Below are 15,562 nucleotides of genomic sequence, written 5' to 3'. Positions count from 1 at the left end.
TCCTCTTCATTCCTTCCTGTACAAGTGCCATTAGCAGTATAAGCTAAAGTGATAAATTAGAGAGCTTGAGACTTCTCTCTACAAGATACACAGATGTCATTAAGTTATCACTTTGGTGTGTTTTATTGCTACGCTGGCTATGAAAAGATGCACAAAGATACTTAAAAAGTATAAAACTTGTAGCCGAATCAATTTAATTATTATAACCAAGATCGCATCGTGCCAAAAAAGTGAGACAAAGCGTCTCACTTTGCAAATTCAAATGAGTCACATTTCTCCTTGTGTAAAGGCAAAGTAGGTGCCTGCAGGAGGCCAGAGCCACCAGCACTGTTGGGCAGGGAAGTAGTGTGGTGCAGCTGGAGCGGACACACGGGGCTGCTGCTGTGGGGCCCCCCAGCTTTAGCCCTAGCCCATGCTACAGTGGTGGCCAGCGGCTCCTGTTAGGTCCTGTCACTGTCTATGGAGCCAACTTGGGAAACACTTGGTTTGTACCTATTCTGGTAGTGCAGGTTTTGGCAAAGAACTCCCTACGTGACCAGGAATAACTGAAAAAGGCCTCTTATTTTTATTTTTTTTCCTGTTTTTGGCGATAACAGCCATAAAATCATAGAAAGAAATACATGATAAATAAATTAGTGACAGATATTTGAAAATAATTCTGCTCAGCCACTGATGATTTAATTTAGCTGAATAAATCAAAATAATCCATTGTAGTAGCTGCAGCACAGCGCATAATTACAGCTGGGCTAACTGGAGGCAGAGTGAAGTCATCCCCTGGACCAGTGGCCATGATGAAGTGTGAAGCTGGAAGGAGCATGCTTGCAGGCAGTGTGTCCTGCATGTGCTTTGCATGTCCAGGCTGAGCTGGGGTGTGAGGAGGTAATTGTGGCTGCTCACTGCCCCAGGCATTCTCCCCTGGCTCCCTCCTCCTCCTCAGCCCCAAGGAAGACAGCTCTGTGCAAGAGGGGCTCTGTTTCTGCTGCAGAGGCTCCTGCCGAGCCAGGCACCTGCACCGGAGGGTGGGCCCTGGGAGGACAGAGACAGTGTGGGGGAAAGCAGAAGAGCCTTGCATTAAGGCCTTAGAGTAACAGCAGCCTTGAACCAAACTTAAAACAGCTCCAGACCATTTATTGGTTAAAGCTAAACTCTTTTCCAGAGAGTGGCAGAGCCTTGATTGGTATTCCTAGAAGCAGAACTTAACCAGATGTACTCAGTGTATTTGCGGAGTGTTTATAGTGCTTTATAAGCAGAAATTATTTGTTTGGTTTCTACAACAGGCCCTTTAATCAGTTTAATAAATAAGTTTATAGTCCAGAATGAAAAGATGCACATACTTGAAAGAGGTTTGCTGAGGTGCTGCCCAGAGCCAAGTGGGAATGGGGATAGGGAGGTGCCCAAGGGGTGGTTCCCAGGGTGCTGGGGAGCCTCCCCAGGGCTGCCAGGGCAGCTCTGTGGGGAGTTTAAAGCCCAGTGATAAATGGAGGAAGGTCTTTAAGACCAGTAAAAGCAAAAATTATGTTGATTCTTGGTGACTGTGAATTGGCTGGTTTGGGGCTTTGCAGAGGAGACTGGTTGAAACACAAGCAAGAGAAAGTGTTGGTGCCGTGGCACAGTGTCTGTACCATTGCTGCTCTGGTGTCACAGCTGGCTGCAGTGTTCCTTTGCTTTCATGACAGTGTCATGCTCCCCACTACAAATCTACTTCCCGACACCCCTGTTTAAGGCCTGGATAAAATGCATCTTTCAGCTACCTAATAAAACACAGAGCTTTTTTTTTTTTTTGTTGTTGTTGTTGTTAAAAATACCTCCCGCTCATCTTTACTAACACTTGGCAGCTATTGCAGTCCAAGAGAAAGCCTTACGGGAAGACAAATTCATGCTGAATTGAAGGCTCTGGAAAGATATCCAGATTATTTTTATCCTTCTACTGTTGCCATTCATTAAAAATGTGTTTTCCATGAGAACTTCATTAATGTCAGTGCTGACAGAAATGTATACTTGGTGACGTGGGGCAACACAGGGCTGTACTGGGCCAGGGATGCTGCCTGGCTGTGAGTTCATCTCAGTACAGACATGGCCCGGGGCATGGCACCCCTCCTGGTGTCACTTAGTGCCATGGATGCAGTGAACACCCAGTGCTGTGCTCTTAGCTTCAGTGTTCTACAACAGGGATGTTCAGCTGTAACTGGCTGGTGTGTGTTTATGTGAAATCCTTTGTTTAACAGAAATTAAGCCGTTGTTGTCAATATTTATTCTCTTCTGCTGCTGTTTAATCAACCCCTTATCATGCTTTCTGCTGTTTTAACTCTGTGAGCAGGGACTCTGCTGTGTTGTGGCTGCCAGTCTCTGCATGGCAGTACTGGCTCAGCACTGTGCTGTCCCTGGGCTGCCATCTGTCTGAAGCACTCACACCCCACAGCTGCAAGAGGGGTCTATCTCGACCACTGCAGTTTTGTGCTTGCTTTGTAGGTTGGAGTCTGCCTTGCTTATAAGTTTCTTTAAGTATTTTGAGACTAGTATTATATAGTGGGGACTGGTGGCAGCCTGCTCATCTCCACAGCCACTGGCAGCGGGAGGTGGGACTGGCAGGGAGATGGAATTGGGCTCAGCGGGATGTTTAGGGACAATTTTCCAGACCAGAGAAGTGTGCTTGGGCAGAACAAAGCACGGCGGTGATAACTGGCAAACAGATGAGGTCTGAAGGGCAGCTGGAGCTGTTAACGAGGGGAGAGACCTAAACTGCCGCATCCATCACTGCCAGCCTCTGTGGCTGCAGTCCTCTGACACTCCATGTGTTGCTGGGCACTCACTGTACTCAAGGAGGAAATGAGTATATCAAGGGGATGTATTTTTCTCTCCCAGTTCTCCATGTGTTTGTCGTAGGTTGTTGTACTGGCAGGCTTGCTTGCAGGGTAGCCCGACCGCAATGGTGCCAGGAATGTGGTTACTGTACACAGAAACAAGAACCTGCTGGGTTTTGCCATGCTGTGGTGTATTTTCGTTTCATGCATGAAAATCACTTATAGACCCAGAAATACACAGGTGATTTTCATCTTTTTTATATGGACACAAAGCATTGTTTTGCCTTTCTGCTGGTGCTCTGGAGTTGGTAGGTTCTCCTCTGTTGTGCTAGTGCTGTGGAGGAACCGGCAAAGGAATAAACTGCTTGAATGGCTCCAAAACCAGCAAAATGCAGCAACATCCTTCTTTATCCCCTCAGAGTGAAAACACCATGGTGCAGGAGGCAAGAACCAGCAAGGCTGGAGGCAGACATGCTGAATCAGACTTTGGGCTTGAGCCCCGAGTGCCCCCTGTGGCTCCGCTGTCAGGAAAGTCACCAGTTTGAAGTCAAGAGCAGTGTGTGTGCCAAGGGCCATCTCTGCCAGGGCCTGTACAGGGATTGGGGGTGCTGGTGACAGGGCTGTCTGGGTTTTAATGAGTTTTGGAACAGCCCAATTTAAAAAATAGAAATTTGTTTTAAAAGGAGAGTTCTTCTGTATGGTTTGTGCAGAGTATAAAATCAGGTATTTCCATCCCAGATGGATAGGCATGTACATGTTTAGAAGACTGTTTGCTCACTGTGATGGAGTGCAGCTAATGGGATTTACACCTCCCTCGGTAATCTGGTCCCCAGTGAAGGGGTGTGTCAGACAGTTATGTCCTCACGAAGCACACCTCATTACTGTTCAGCAAATGGTGGTTTGTCCAATTTAGTCTCTGGAGGAACCTTTTGGGGACCTGGCTGGGGGAAGGATGCTCATACCCTCTTGTATGCCTCTTGGGGAACAAAAAAACAAAAACAAGCTCCTGATGCATCTGTAGCATGCAGTTTTGGACAAAAGAAAACGATCACAGCTGTTTTCCCCTGGAAAAAAAGCTGAATTCATTTTTAGCTTTCACCTTAAGTGGGAAAAGCATGTCTGTGGTGAATGTGAGTACCAGCTTGTGCTTCATCAGTATCCCCATGCCACAGCCCAGCCCTGGACAAGGCCCCCCCCTTCATGGGGCCAATGCACTCCCTTTCTCTGCAGATGTGCATTTGCTACCAGCAGGTTGCACATGAAAATTCTTTGGGAGTGTCTAAACTTGTGCTGTCTCCTTGGCAGGCTGTTGATCTGTGGACCAGGGCCTGCCACGGCAGGGCCTGGCCCTGCTGTCATGGATGGGCAGTCTGCCTGAGCATCGCTCCCAGCCGGTGGGTTTGGCGATGAACCAGCAGCTGGCTACGGTGTTGGGCCAGCTCTGGGGAGAGGCTCTGTGTGGTCCCACAGCAACGGGAGAATGGCTGGCCATGTGCCGGGGCAGTGAGGAGCTGGCAGAGGAGCTGAGGTGTCGTGATTCCTCTGGTGTGTGTTGGGCTGCATCTCAAAATGGTCTGTTCCTCAGTGCTCTGCAGCACCTCAGCAATTGTGGTCCTGCCTCTGAGTCACGGTCTGCCTTCAGAGTCATGAGCATAGCTGTTGGCTTGCTGGGACTGCAGTTTGTATGCTTCAAGTCAGTAAAATAGGTCCAGTAACTCTTTTTATTTAATATTTTAAAAGTTTATGTTTGCTTGGCAGGCCAGTGACCACAATAAAGCGTGTGCAGTTTATTTTTAAAAAGCAAATCATAGCTTACGTGTAGTTAAATGTTTTCCTGTAAAACACGTGCATCGGTATAAATAGTTCTTCCATTTACAGGCAATACTCGGATTTTGCATAACAGCCATCTTCCTGCTTGGGTTTTAACGCGCAGAGCTCTCTGCTGTTGGAAGGAATTTATACTCCCTAAAAGAGGGAGGTGTTTGCGTGTTTGTTTCAGAGCAAAAATTTTTAACCTGTTAGAGCTGTGCTGCTCAGTGTGGCTGCTGGTTTGCTAGCTCTGGCTGGCATCGGTGCGAGTCAGTTTGGGTACCAGCAACACGGGGGGGACCAGCAGCACCGCTGCAGAGGTGGTAGCGATGAGCAGAGCTCTCCATCCAAGAGGAGATGTGAGTGGAGCATCCTCAGCTGTGGCTATTGCCATTCAGTACTATGGCATGTTTGGAATACCCCAATGTGATTGATTTAACTGTGTCTGTCATTAGTAATTCTTAAATAGTAATGGGGTGGTAAATGTTCATGCAGCACTATCAGGATGTACAGCACTCATAGAAGTGTCTGTTGGGCGCAAGAAGCTTTTTCTTTTGTTTTCAGGAAATAGCCGAGTAAATATTAGAGGGTTCTGTGTCCAATCTGGAAAAGTAGGATTTGGTAACTAATGGCACAGAAGTGTTGTGAGTCCATCGTAATGTTGCAAATGGTTGAAGGCCATGGTAACTGCTGAAGGCTGTCAGCAGAAATTACAGCCTGCCTGTGGTTGACATTTTTATGATTCAAAGCCAGGTTCTTTGCATCCTGGGGTGTGGAGGTTGTCTCATTGATTTAATGTTAGCAGCAATAACAGCAAAGCTGCATGCAGGATCACATATTTAGCCATAATTTCACAAAACCACCTGAGGAAAAAATATTTGCTCAAAACTCAGAACAAATCCCTGGGGCTGATGTTTCTTTCACTTCAATTTATTTTGAAATAAGCAAGAGCAGAGTTTTAATTCCGTAGCTTATGTTTCACTGTGGCACTGGAGGTTGTTTTTACCTGTTGCACAGAAGGTGCTGCATGGACACCTCCTTTGTGGTGGGTGTCCAGTGCTGGCTGAGGCTGGGACAGAGGCAGCTCCTCATGCCCATCCTGCCTGCCCACAGCCAGCCATCATGGGCACCCAGCTTTTCCCTTCTGCATCTCAAACCCTGTTGCTAAGCAACAATTTTTAATTGGAGAATTAATTTGTCTCCAGAACATCCTGAGCAGCAATGTGTGCTAAAAATCTAAATTGAAAGGTTGTTGCATCAGCCCTGTACTTACGCTGTGTTTATAGGTAGCAGTCCCTTTTTTCGTTCAACATTTAGCTGAGGGTGGCGAGGGGCAGCACTGCGGGGTTGCAGGTGAGCGTCTCGGCTCTGAAGTGATAATCGGGCCTGCGGTCAGGGTGAGGAAGCTGCTGCAGCATCGGCACCCACTGGTGTCTGCACTGCACCACAAAGGGCTTCTCGCTCCTCCAAGTGTTGTAGCTCTGGCTGCAGGGACCGGGCCGGCGCTGGGACCTCAGAGGAGAGTTTATGGGGCTTATTCCAGGGACCTCGGGGGAAGAGCCAGGGTTTGTTCCAGTAACATCTCTGCACGCAGTGAGTAGCACGTTGGTGCTCTTGGTTGTCTGCCCTGGACTTCTATGGTGATATTTTAATGGTACGGTGTTGGTGGGTTGATGAAAAACAAGTAGCTTTCCCATTTGCTTTTGTGAGCAGTAGTTCTTGTATAAACACGCACAGAGTGGTGGAGCAAGTGCTTGGTAACTCGGGTTGTGCTACCGCAGTGGTATAAAAATAGCATAAACAAACAGACCCAGCAGGCTGGCGCAGCTTAGTTTTAAGACTTTCCCAGACCAACTGCATTTAATGAAACTTGTCCATACAGATTTATTTACTTCAGATACGCAGAGAGTGGTTGGTGTTGCCTGCCTCCAGAAACACCGAGGAAAGCTCTGCGTGGAGTCAGGCAGCTGAATTAAGGAGTCAGTGCTGTGCTGGGACATGCAGAGTCAATGGAGCACACCAGTGGCTTGCTGGGTCTGTCTGCTTTTTCTGGTTTTATGCTGCTGCAGAGGGATAAGCTTAAATAGTGATGGCAAGATTACTGTGCTCTCTGGTGTTTATCAAATGACAGCAGTAACTGTGATCTTTATTTAGTCTCTGTATGTCTGCTATGTCTGTGCCCAATCTGATATTTGCTGATCCTTCCAAGACCTTCAGCCTCTTCCGCAAAGGATGCCTCTTCTCCAAAACTGCAGGCATCCCAGCACTGGCCGTCTATCTAATTGCTGCTAACATTGCAAATAGAAATGCAAGCGCAGTGTCGGCTCTCTGTCCTCTCCCCTGTCATGCAGGTTTGGTCATAACCATGCAGTGCTGAGTGGTGTCCCCAGCAGCTGTGTGCACCCTGTTGCTGTTCAGAACCCATCTGGATGCTACAGAGAATACTGACAGTGGTTATGTATTACATTACTGCAAATAGCATCCCATGGAAATAACCAAATGCAGGGTAAGCCCTGCTTTGAGAAACCTCATCCTGAGATTCAGGGGGTACTGGAGGTGCATGTGGTGGTATCCTGCAGAACCTTCTGCAAGAGGAGGGTTCACGTTGGGTGTCACACTGCATGACGGCATAGCGGGGTGCTCTTGGTCTTCCCTGCACCCCACGAGGACTTGGTGTGGAAGACCTCCCATTGCCTGCTCACAGTTTTTAAGGAGAGGACATCTCGGCTTTGGGAATGGCCCTGTGCAGGAGCTACCTGGGGCTCCTGTAGGTCCCTTCTGCAGGCACCATGGGGTCCTGATGGGTTGTGCACAGAGGAACAATAACCTCTGGTACAACCCAGTTTGCTAATTTGACCTTATTTAGTGCCTTACCAGGCTGTGCTTTCCAAGAAAGTTTCAGGCTGGAGCCAAGTCCACAGTTTGCTGTTCTTCCTTTGCCTGACAGATTAGATGGTGTTTCTAAGGAGGTGTTGGAAAGTAACTGTTTCCAATCTCAATTAGCTTAAAGTTTATGTTAAGTTCTTAAAACAGCTTTGAAGGCCTAATAGCAGCTACTCAAAGGGACCTGCTTTTCACACCTTAGTGAAGATACTTGCACAGAGCATGTGCACTTTGGCCGAAGTGTGCGTGAGATTAGGGTTTCACACCTGCCTTACCAGAGCAGAGACAGAGACCAGCAGTGGAGTGCTGGAGACGCCAGGGTCATGGATGCAGGAGCTAGTCCCGTTGCCACCCCAAGAGCTGGCATGTAAAAGAGCATTTGCAGGCCATGGAGGATTTTGCCCAAAGCTGTGGGCTGCCCTGCAGCTGTGGGTGAGCACTGGGGCTGTCGCAGCACCACATGCCCTGAGGCTGCCAGTGGGTCACGCTTCTCTGCCAGGCAGCAGCTCAGTCGCACAGAGGGCTCCACAGCACACTAAGCTCAAATTATCTTCTTGGTAATTACTTACTGACTTCTGCTGATATTTCCATTAAATATTCCCTCAAGGAAAAAGTGAAAATTACTAGTACCTGTATTACCCAAGCTGTAACTGCAGTGGATGAAGGAGTTTACAATCTCAGAAGTGAATCCCAGGAATACTTTTTTATTATTAAACATGCAATCAGGGCATTTTCTGGAAGGAAATTATTTTCAGAGAGCAAGAATTGCTGTTGTATTCCTAACATTTAGTGTGGGATCTGAAAAACAGGACATACAGCGCTTCGCAGAAAGATGGCGGTGTAGAGAAGAAAGCGACCTCACAGAAACAGGCCCATTTCTTGCTCATCTATGTGAAAGTCTAAAATATCTAGTGTAACATCAATATCCAGCACATCAGATGATCCAAGTCATGTAGAAATACACTGAATTTTCAGAAGGCAGAATTTTGGGGGTGATTTTTCTAAGACAGGAGTGACTGTGGTTTCTTTTTTTCTGAGATTTCCATGTTTTCTTTTCCACAATTCTGTGAATATTCACAGGAAATACCTCCCACTTCATGGGGAATAGAACCAAACTGCATAGCTGGAAGAAGCTTTTGGAGGTCTGTGGGAGGACAGATGCTTGTCCCTGCCCCCTGAAGGCACTGGGAAGAATAACTCCCGACCCGCCTCTTGATCACCAGGCCTTGGTTAGTCCCATGCTAAACTGCATAAGGTGTTACAGGAGGCTGAACACCACTGAGTTAGGCATACACATCTATGCTGCGGCCACAGCATCTCGATCCCACAACTGGAGAGGATTGTCTTTCTTTACATCGTTTCTGAGCAGTGAAAGTGAAATGTACATGATGGGCATGTGCTGACTGGCAATGTGACTTGCTTCCACCTGTCTAGGGAAATAGAGAAGTCAAAGAAAACAGGCATTTTCTGTCAACAAATGAATAAACAAAGTAAATATTTTCCTATCGACACATTTTTATTAATCCCTGTTTCCAACTAAAAACTCCTCAGCGCAAAAATCTGACTAGTAGTTTTTTAAAAGCGCAGAAATTTGCAGGAAAATATCTAGATCTAAGGGTTTGGTTTGTGGCTCATGAAGAATATTGAGATTAACAATAACCAATTTTTAAGGTGTTCAGTGCTCTGTGTGTTTGTGGGGCTATTTTTTATTTCTTAGGGAGCTGTGCAAGGGTCAATGTTTGCGCCATGTTTGCTGCTGAATGGCATGTTGAAGCTATGTTTGATGGCTTCTGTGTGGCGTCCCAGTGTCTCTGGCCATTTGGGGTCTCCCACTTCTGGCAGGCTCCTCATGCAACATGGCAGCTCCTGCTCCTCAGCTGCTGCCTTTGCGGCTTTCAAGGTTTGGCTTTCTTCATGTACCTGGCTGCTGCGGTTTTGGCCAGGATGCAAACCTGGAGCGTCGCTGGGTGCCGATACCGCCTGGTGGCGCTGGCACAACCAGTGGTATGTGCTTGTGAAGCTGGCAGGTCTGCCGGCTCCGCTGAGCAAGGGACCTGGCAGTGAGTGACAGGGAGCGGGTGGCAAAGACCTCTGGACATTTTTGGGTGGAGATGCTGCATATCCCTGGAGCCAGCTGCTGGCCCATTGCCTGCATGAGGCACAGGAGCCGCGCTGGCTCAGCGCCACACATAGGCAGGAACAGGGCTCGTGGTGGCACTCACACTACTAGGAGGAAGAGTGGTGCAGAAGGTAACATGCAGGTAGATCAGCTTGCAAACAAATGTCTTCTTGGCACTGCCCTTGCGTGCTGTCACCATTTCACGATGTCAGCATGGCGTTTAGATTGGGCAGGTATTCAGAGTTGGCCCTGATCTAGCAGGCAGTGGGGGTGGACAGAATGACAGAGCCCCTTGGGTGACGCTGGGCCTGCAGGCCCTGGCTCCATCCCTCCAGAAGGGTGCTGAGGAGGCAGCCAGGTCCCCACATGGCTGCTCATCAGCTGAGGGTGTGCTTGCTATGTGCTTGTGTCAGTGAAGTGTAAACATTTAACATGGGCACAGAAAGCACTGCAGAGCGAGGCAGGAGGCCTTACCAGCAAAGAAGGGCACTCTCACTGCCCCAGCCATGGTAACACCAGATGCATGCCCAGCACTGCATGGTGGTATTGTGCACCTCCTGGGCCCCATGCAGGGGCTACCCATACCTCTCTCTCCTGGTCCCCATCACCTGCTTGGGCCAAGGCTAGACAGCTTAAAATACTGCAGACCTCATGCTGCCCTGATTTAACAACAGTCGGGCTGGCTGTTCAGTTCATCTGGGCTCTTTGCCTGAACATTGTTGATGCGATAGCTGGAGAAAAACATCATGTGAGAGCAGCCCGCGCGTCCTCCCGCTCCGGCATTCCTTCTGGGAGGACACAGAGCTGCCTGGCTGACGACTCAGCTCACCCTCTTCCTCACTCCACAGGGTGTATTTGTGAGCAGGGTGTGCAGATGGCTCACCGCAGTGCACTGCGCTTGGTCTTGGTGATGCTGCTGTCAGACGGGCAGTAGCTGATGGGTGCTGGCCGGGGACAGGTTTTTGCCCAAATACCATAGTGCTGTGTGGGTGTTTCCCCCACTTAGTGTCATGCTGTGCACCCTGAGCTTCCCTGCTGGCTCTGCCGATGGGGGAGGCCTTGACCCACTTGTCTCAAGGGACTGGAGGTCTGCTGGGGGAGCTCTGCTGGAGGGTGTACCTGAGAAGCCTCGGGGGCGTGTTTGGTAAGTTTTAGTTCAGCATAGTTCTGGTAAAACCCTACCAGTGTGTTGGAACAGCATTTCAGCATTTCAGGACACAACCTCAACTTCTGCTTCGCTGAATTTACTCGCTTGTAGTATTCGGTTTTTATGACTGAAAACACGGTGAAGAGTTCAGAAAGGTTCAGAGAGACTAAAATATGCCTTCAACTGTTTTGACTCGAGTTATCACAATCTAGTGAAAAAGTAACTAAGAAACTACTTGCTTGCACTATAAAGGAGATTAATTCAGTCCCTGTTCTTGATGGAGATTTTTGACAGTGCTTTTCAGTCTTTGGTTTCTGACTCCTGGATGCTCTGTTGACCATTTTTAAAGGTCTGTGGAGTAAAAGTAAGACAAGAAAACCCTGTTCCCAAACAGAGACAATTTTCTGAGATCTGAAAATTAGAAGAGATTGAAGGTTAAAACTCTGCACTAGGCTCCAAAGCAACATGCAAACAAGAAGGATGTAAGCTTTTTTATAGTATCTGATGATAACTAACCATAATCACAGTTTACCTCAGGAACATGGTGTATTCTTGTAGTCCTTAACTGAGAGTAAATTGTCTTCCTTAAAGATCATCTGCTAAGTGAACAGAAATGATGGCCTTGATTTGGAAACAAAGGAGAGGGCAGTGCATTAGGTTGCTCTAATGGTTTCTTCTGGCCCTAAAGCACTTAAGTCTATGAAGTACATTAAATGGTCATGCTATGCAACCCATACTGCCAGGCTTAGGATCCAGTCTGGGGAGCTGTGGAGCAGCCTAAAACCCACCACTGAATTGAGGACATTGAATTTAATTTGCATTTCAGAATCATGTTTGCTAATTGCTCCTCTCTGATTCCAGCAACACATGTTGTAGTTTCATGTTACCCATTTAGTAGTAATTAAGTCTGATTTTTAGATTGTGCTAATGTAAGATATTATCTTGCAGGCAGCTAGTAAACGTGTAATTTTACCCCATCTTACTTAGTGGTAGCAATAATTAACATGGGTTTTAGTATCAAGAGAAAAAATTACGTAAATAAAGCTGCTCCAAAGCGCTTGCCTTTTACCTACCATTTCATATAATTGTGAAATGCTGGGGGTAGGGGAGATGTGTGCTGAAATGAGATTGGATAATCTGTGCAAAATGGCTTAAATACTGAACAGTATTAACAGGATGAATAGTGTTGTCAGTAAGGCACTAAAGGAGAGAGCTGAGGGTTGTTTTGTCTGAAAGCATCCCCCAGGTTGAAAGCATGCTTTCCCCCCACCTCCCAGGCAAAGGAGTGCTGTGGTGGTGTGCTGGGTGGGACATGTCCAGCACAATGTTTCTGCCGGTCCACCCCAGGCCCTGCACACCTCTGTATGTGCATATAGGCACACATTCAAAAACGTGGTTTCAATTAATAGCACAGTGACTAAAATTCATGCTCCATCAACGCTGATTCCTGTTGCCACCACCAAGTTGTGTTTTCTCCTTGGGAATTGTTAATGTTTGTTACTGGTGTATCCTGATCCTTATTTGCAATAGGATACTCCATTCCCCTGTAAAAATATTCTCTCAGGCTGCACATGTTTTTTCCCCCGTCTTATCTGTAGCACAGTTGTTGTGCTTTTAGCTTTTGTGCATTATCTGGCCTGTCTTGGTTATCTTCTATCATTCAGAGCTGTGTTATTTAGGGAGATTTTCTTGCAAGTGACTTTGGTGGTCCCCTCTGTGCATCAGCTCTGCTGAGGACAGCCCACAGCACCCCTCTGTACAGTGAGCAAGCGCCTATGGGAGCCCTCTCCAGGGCTGTGTGAGGGGCAGGCAAAGATTCCACACCGGGGGCCTCGGAGCCCTATGGCTCTTGCCACAAGCAAGAAGACCACCAAGATCAGTGTCCAGACCAGCAAAGGTGGCAGCGTGCATGGCACGGCCAGGTGCTGGGGTTTCTGTTTGTCTGCGCCTTCCTATTGTAGCTGGCCGGCATTGCTCAGCTCTCCTGTGTCATCTCTGGAGGCAGATGGGATCATGTAATGGAAAATGCATTTCGTTCAAGGAAATATGCGCAGGGCTTATGAACAGATGCTCTGAAAGATGGAATTTCTTTGCTGTTCACTGCAGTAGTGGTCTTCATCTACACAGGGCTTTCTGTAATCTTGGTGTGTAGCCTGGAGACCTGAAGATATCCACAAAACTTCCCATATTTTTCTTTGTATTAAGTGTATCTTCCTGTGCAGGGATCACATAGATGTCAGATAAATAACTATGAGAATTACTTTAAAGAACTTTGGACTACCAGCAGGAGAGACGGCCTAGCAGAGAGGCAGCAGCAAACCGCTTATCCTAGCCTCAAGGGGAGACAAAAATCATCATAGAAATTAGATTTCTGGCAGATCTTATAACGAGAATACATTTTAACTTTCTGAGCAAAATTGCAGTGTAAGGTCAAACTAAATTGAATTAATTTGTTTCTTGATAAAAACAGTTTCTTACTTAAATTAAGGCTGTCTTTTGCCTTGTCATTGTTCCTGTTTGGATTTATTTCAAAGATGAATGAGTAAAGAGTTAAAAATATAATTTAAGGAATCTGTTTGGGGTTTTTTTCCCAGAGAGGGACTCAGTTCTCCTTTTTAATTTTTGTTTGGGGTTTTGGGGGTTTTGGTTTTGTTTTCAATGTGTCACACCTTTAGCGGAAGCACGAGCTTGAGTGTTCCAATTTTAAAGAAAAATTAGTGTGTAAAGCTTCCACAAGAATGAATTTTCCTTTTCAGAAGTCTCCTGGCATGTGAGACCAGAGCTCACATGCCCTGAGGAGAAGGGATTCTCTTCCTCAGGACAGGGGGTTTCCTCCCCTGGCCTCCTCTGCCGCACACTGTGCCAAGCGGCCATGCAGGCAGCACCCATTGCTCTGGCTCAGCCTTTCAGAGGTTTTTACCAGCCAGGGCACTAGGGGCTGGTTTCCAGAAGCCTCCTCTGTGCCCAGCTCCCCGCGTCCAGCCGGGAGCCCACAGGGGGCAGCCGGAGCAAGGGGCCGTCTTGGGAGAGTTTGCCAAGTGGGGTGGTCTTACGTGCAAAGCTGGTTTGCTTGGTAACAGGGAGGTACAGTGGGGTTTGGTTATATGTTGTGCACAGAAGGATTTTTTTGTTCTTTCTCAATGTGAATGCTCATCAAATTGATGAATGCCCTCTCATCAAAATAAAATTAGTGCATTAAACTTGTTGTTTACCACATCTGAATTTGATGAAAAAATTAGAAACAAGTCAGTTCTGATTTTCTTGTTCAGTTTACACAACTGCAACAAAAAAGCATCATATTGAAGAGGTTTTCTTCAAAGATGCTGTATTCGAGGTCTAGTGAAAGTGCAGAGCTGGTACTGTTTTTCTGGTGATGATGGTACTTTGACCACATGTTTTATTGTATGCTCAGCGCCTCCTGTGCCCCTGCACAGCAGAGAGAGAAGCGAGCCTTGGGCATTTGTGTTGTTGCATGGGCAGAGCCATTCTGAGGCCTCATGGGCATAGCTTTCACTCGTCAAAATGATGTGCCCATAGCGGATGGGCATGCCGTGTTCTCAGAACAACTAATATTTGCTTGCCTTCAGCAACTTTTAAAAGAAACGTGTGTTTTTTAGAGTTGTACTGTGGAAATATGTAATTTAGAAAAGCAAAGCAAGCAGCTGATAGTGGAATTGTCAAGTTGCTCTGGTCAGTATGCAACAGCCTTGATCAGTTGCAGGGGCTTTCCTCCAGCTTGTAGCATGCATGTTTGCATTTGTTTTAGCTCAAGACATAAGAAACGAAGATACATCTATAGCTTCTAAGCCAGCTATGTCAATTCTCTTCTTCAGGGTCGATGTTCGAGGGAAAACTGCAAATATCTTCACCCACCACCCCACTTAAAAACGCAGCTGGAGATCAATGGACGCAATAACCTGATTCAGCAGAAGAACATGGCCATGCTGGCCCAGCAGATGCAGCTTGCCAATGCCATGATGCCTGGTGCCCCACTGCAGCCTGTGGTATGTGTTGCTTTTTGGCTTCTATCAGTGAGCGCAGTGAGTTCTAGTTGAAGCAAGTTGTTAGCAGGTGTGCTTGTCTGCCTGTGAAATCCCACAAATGTCAGTAACTACTGGAGAAATCGATATAATGAAATGCTGATCTGTATGTCATTGTACTGCTTAGTTCTCCCTTGCCGGAATTAATATTGTTAATTTAATTAATAGTCTTTTGTTAATTTAATTCCAGTTGCAACTTTTCTCTTAAAATTAGGAAAGTGAGTGATCTGTGTGGGACTTCTGTAAATAGATGTTTCATTTGCAGTTTCATGTGCTCTAGGAAATTCCTGGGTTTGAGAAGATTCCCATTGGATGTTTTCCATTCACTCAGGGGAACCTTCTCAGGGAATTACTTGCTGGAATTTGTCTTTGGTTTTTACAGCACATTGTCAGGCAGAGCAGAAAGCTTGCTCTGAGTGATGTATGGTGCGTGTCAGTCTGACGTGCAGGATCAACAGTTTAGGCTTGACAGGAAGAAGGAGAAGCACAGATAATCGTATTTTCTACAGAAAGACAAGGGATGGGGTAAGGAGAGTCTATCAGAAATCTCTTGTCCGGTCACAGCAAAATGTGGCCACAGATTACATTATGTCTGTTTCTCTTGTATCATAGTAAGGAGGCACAGTGCAGTGTTCCATGAAGTCGAATGCCCTGGCTGAAGTTCTTGCTCTGCAGTAATCCCTTATTTCAGCAAATACAGAGATGATTGGCATCAACCCACTGTGCACGTACGCCTTTGGGAACTGAACATCCTGTGCCAGAT

At 46.9% G+C, this 15,562-nt stretch overlaps 1 protein-coding gene across 16 annotated transcripts in view; it reads left to right on the top strand.

Annotated features, from left to right (window-relative positions):
• MBNL1 (muscleblind like splicing regulator 1) overlaps window positions 1-15,562 on the top strand; it is a 133,166-nt gene that overhangs the window by 89,794 nt on the left and 27,810 nt on the right. For 15 of the 16 annotated variants that reach the window (XM_065674740.1, XM_065674750.1, XM_065674737.1 and 12 more), the window contains one exon: window positions 14,593-14,763. In XM_065674740.1, the coding sequence (XP_065530812.1) occupies window positions 14,695-14,763 (69 nt within the window). In that variant the 5' untranslated portion in view covers window positions 14,593-14,694. Of the gene's footprint in view, window positions 1-6,130; window positions 6,204-14,592; window positions 14,764-15,562 lie in introns of those variants that run through there. The other variant, XM_065674742.1, reaches the window with a different exon arrangement.

This window comes from Lathamus discolor, chromosome 3, assembly GCF_037157495.1.
Source record: "Lathamus discolor isolate bLatDis1 chromosome 3, bLatDis1.hap1, whole genome shotgun sequence".
Classification (NCBI taxonomy): domain Eukaryota; kingdom Metazoa; phylum Chordata; class Aves; order Psittaciformes; family Psittacidae; genus Lathamus; species Lathamus discolor.
Note: the sequence above shows the minus strand (reverse complement) of the source record. Positions and strands in the feature narration are given on the sequence as shown.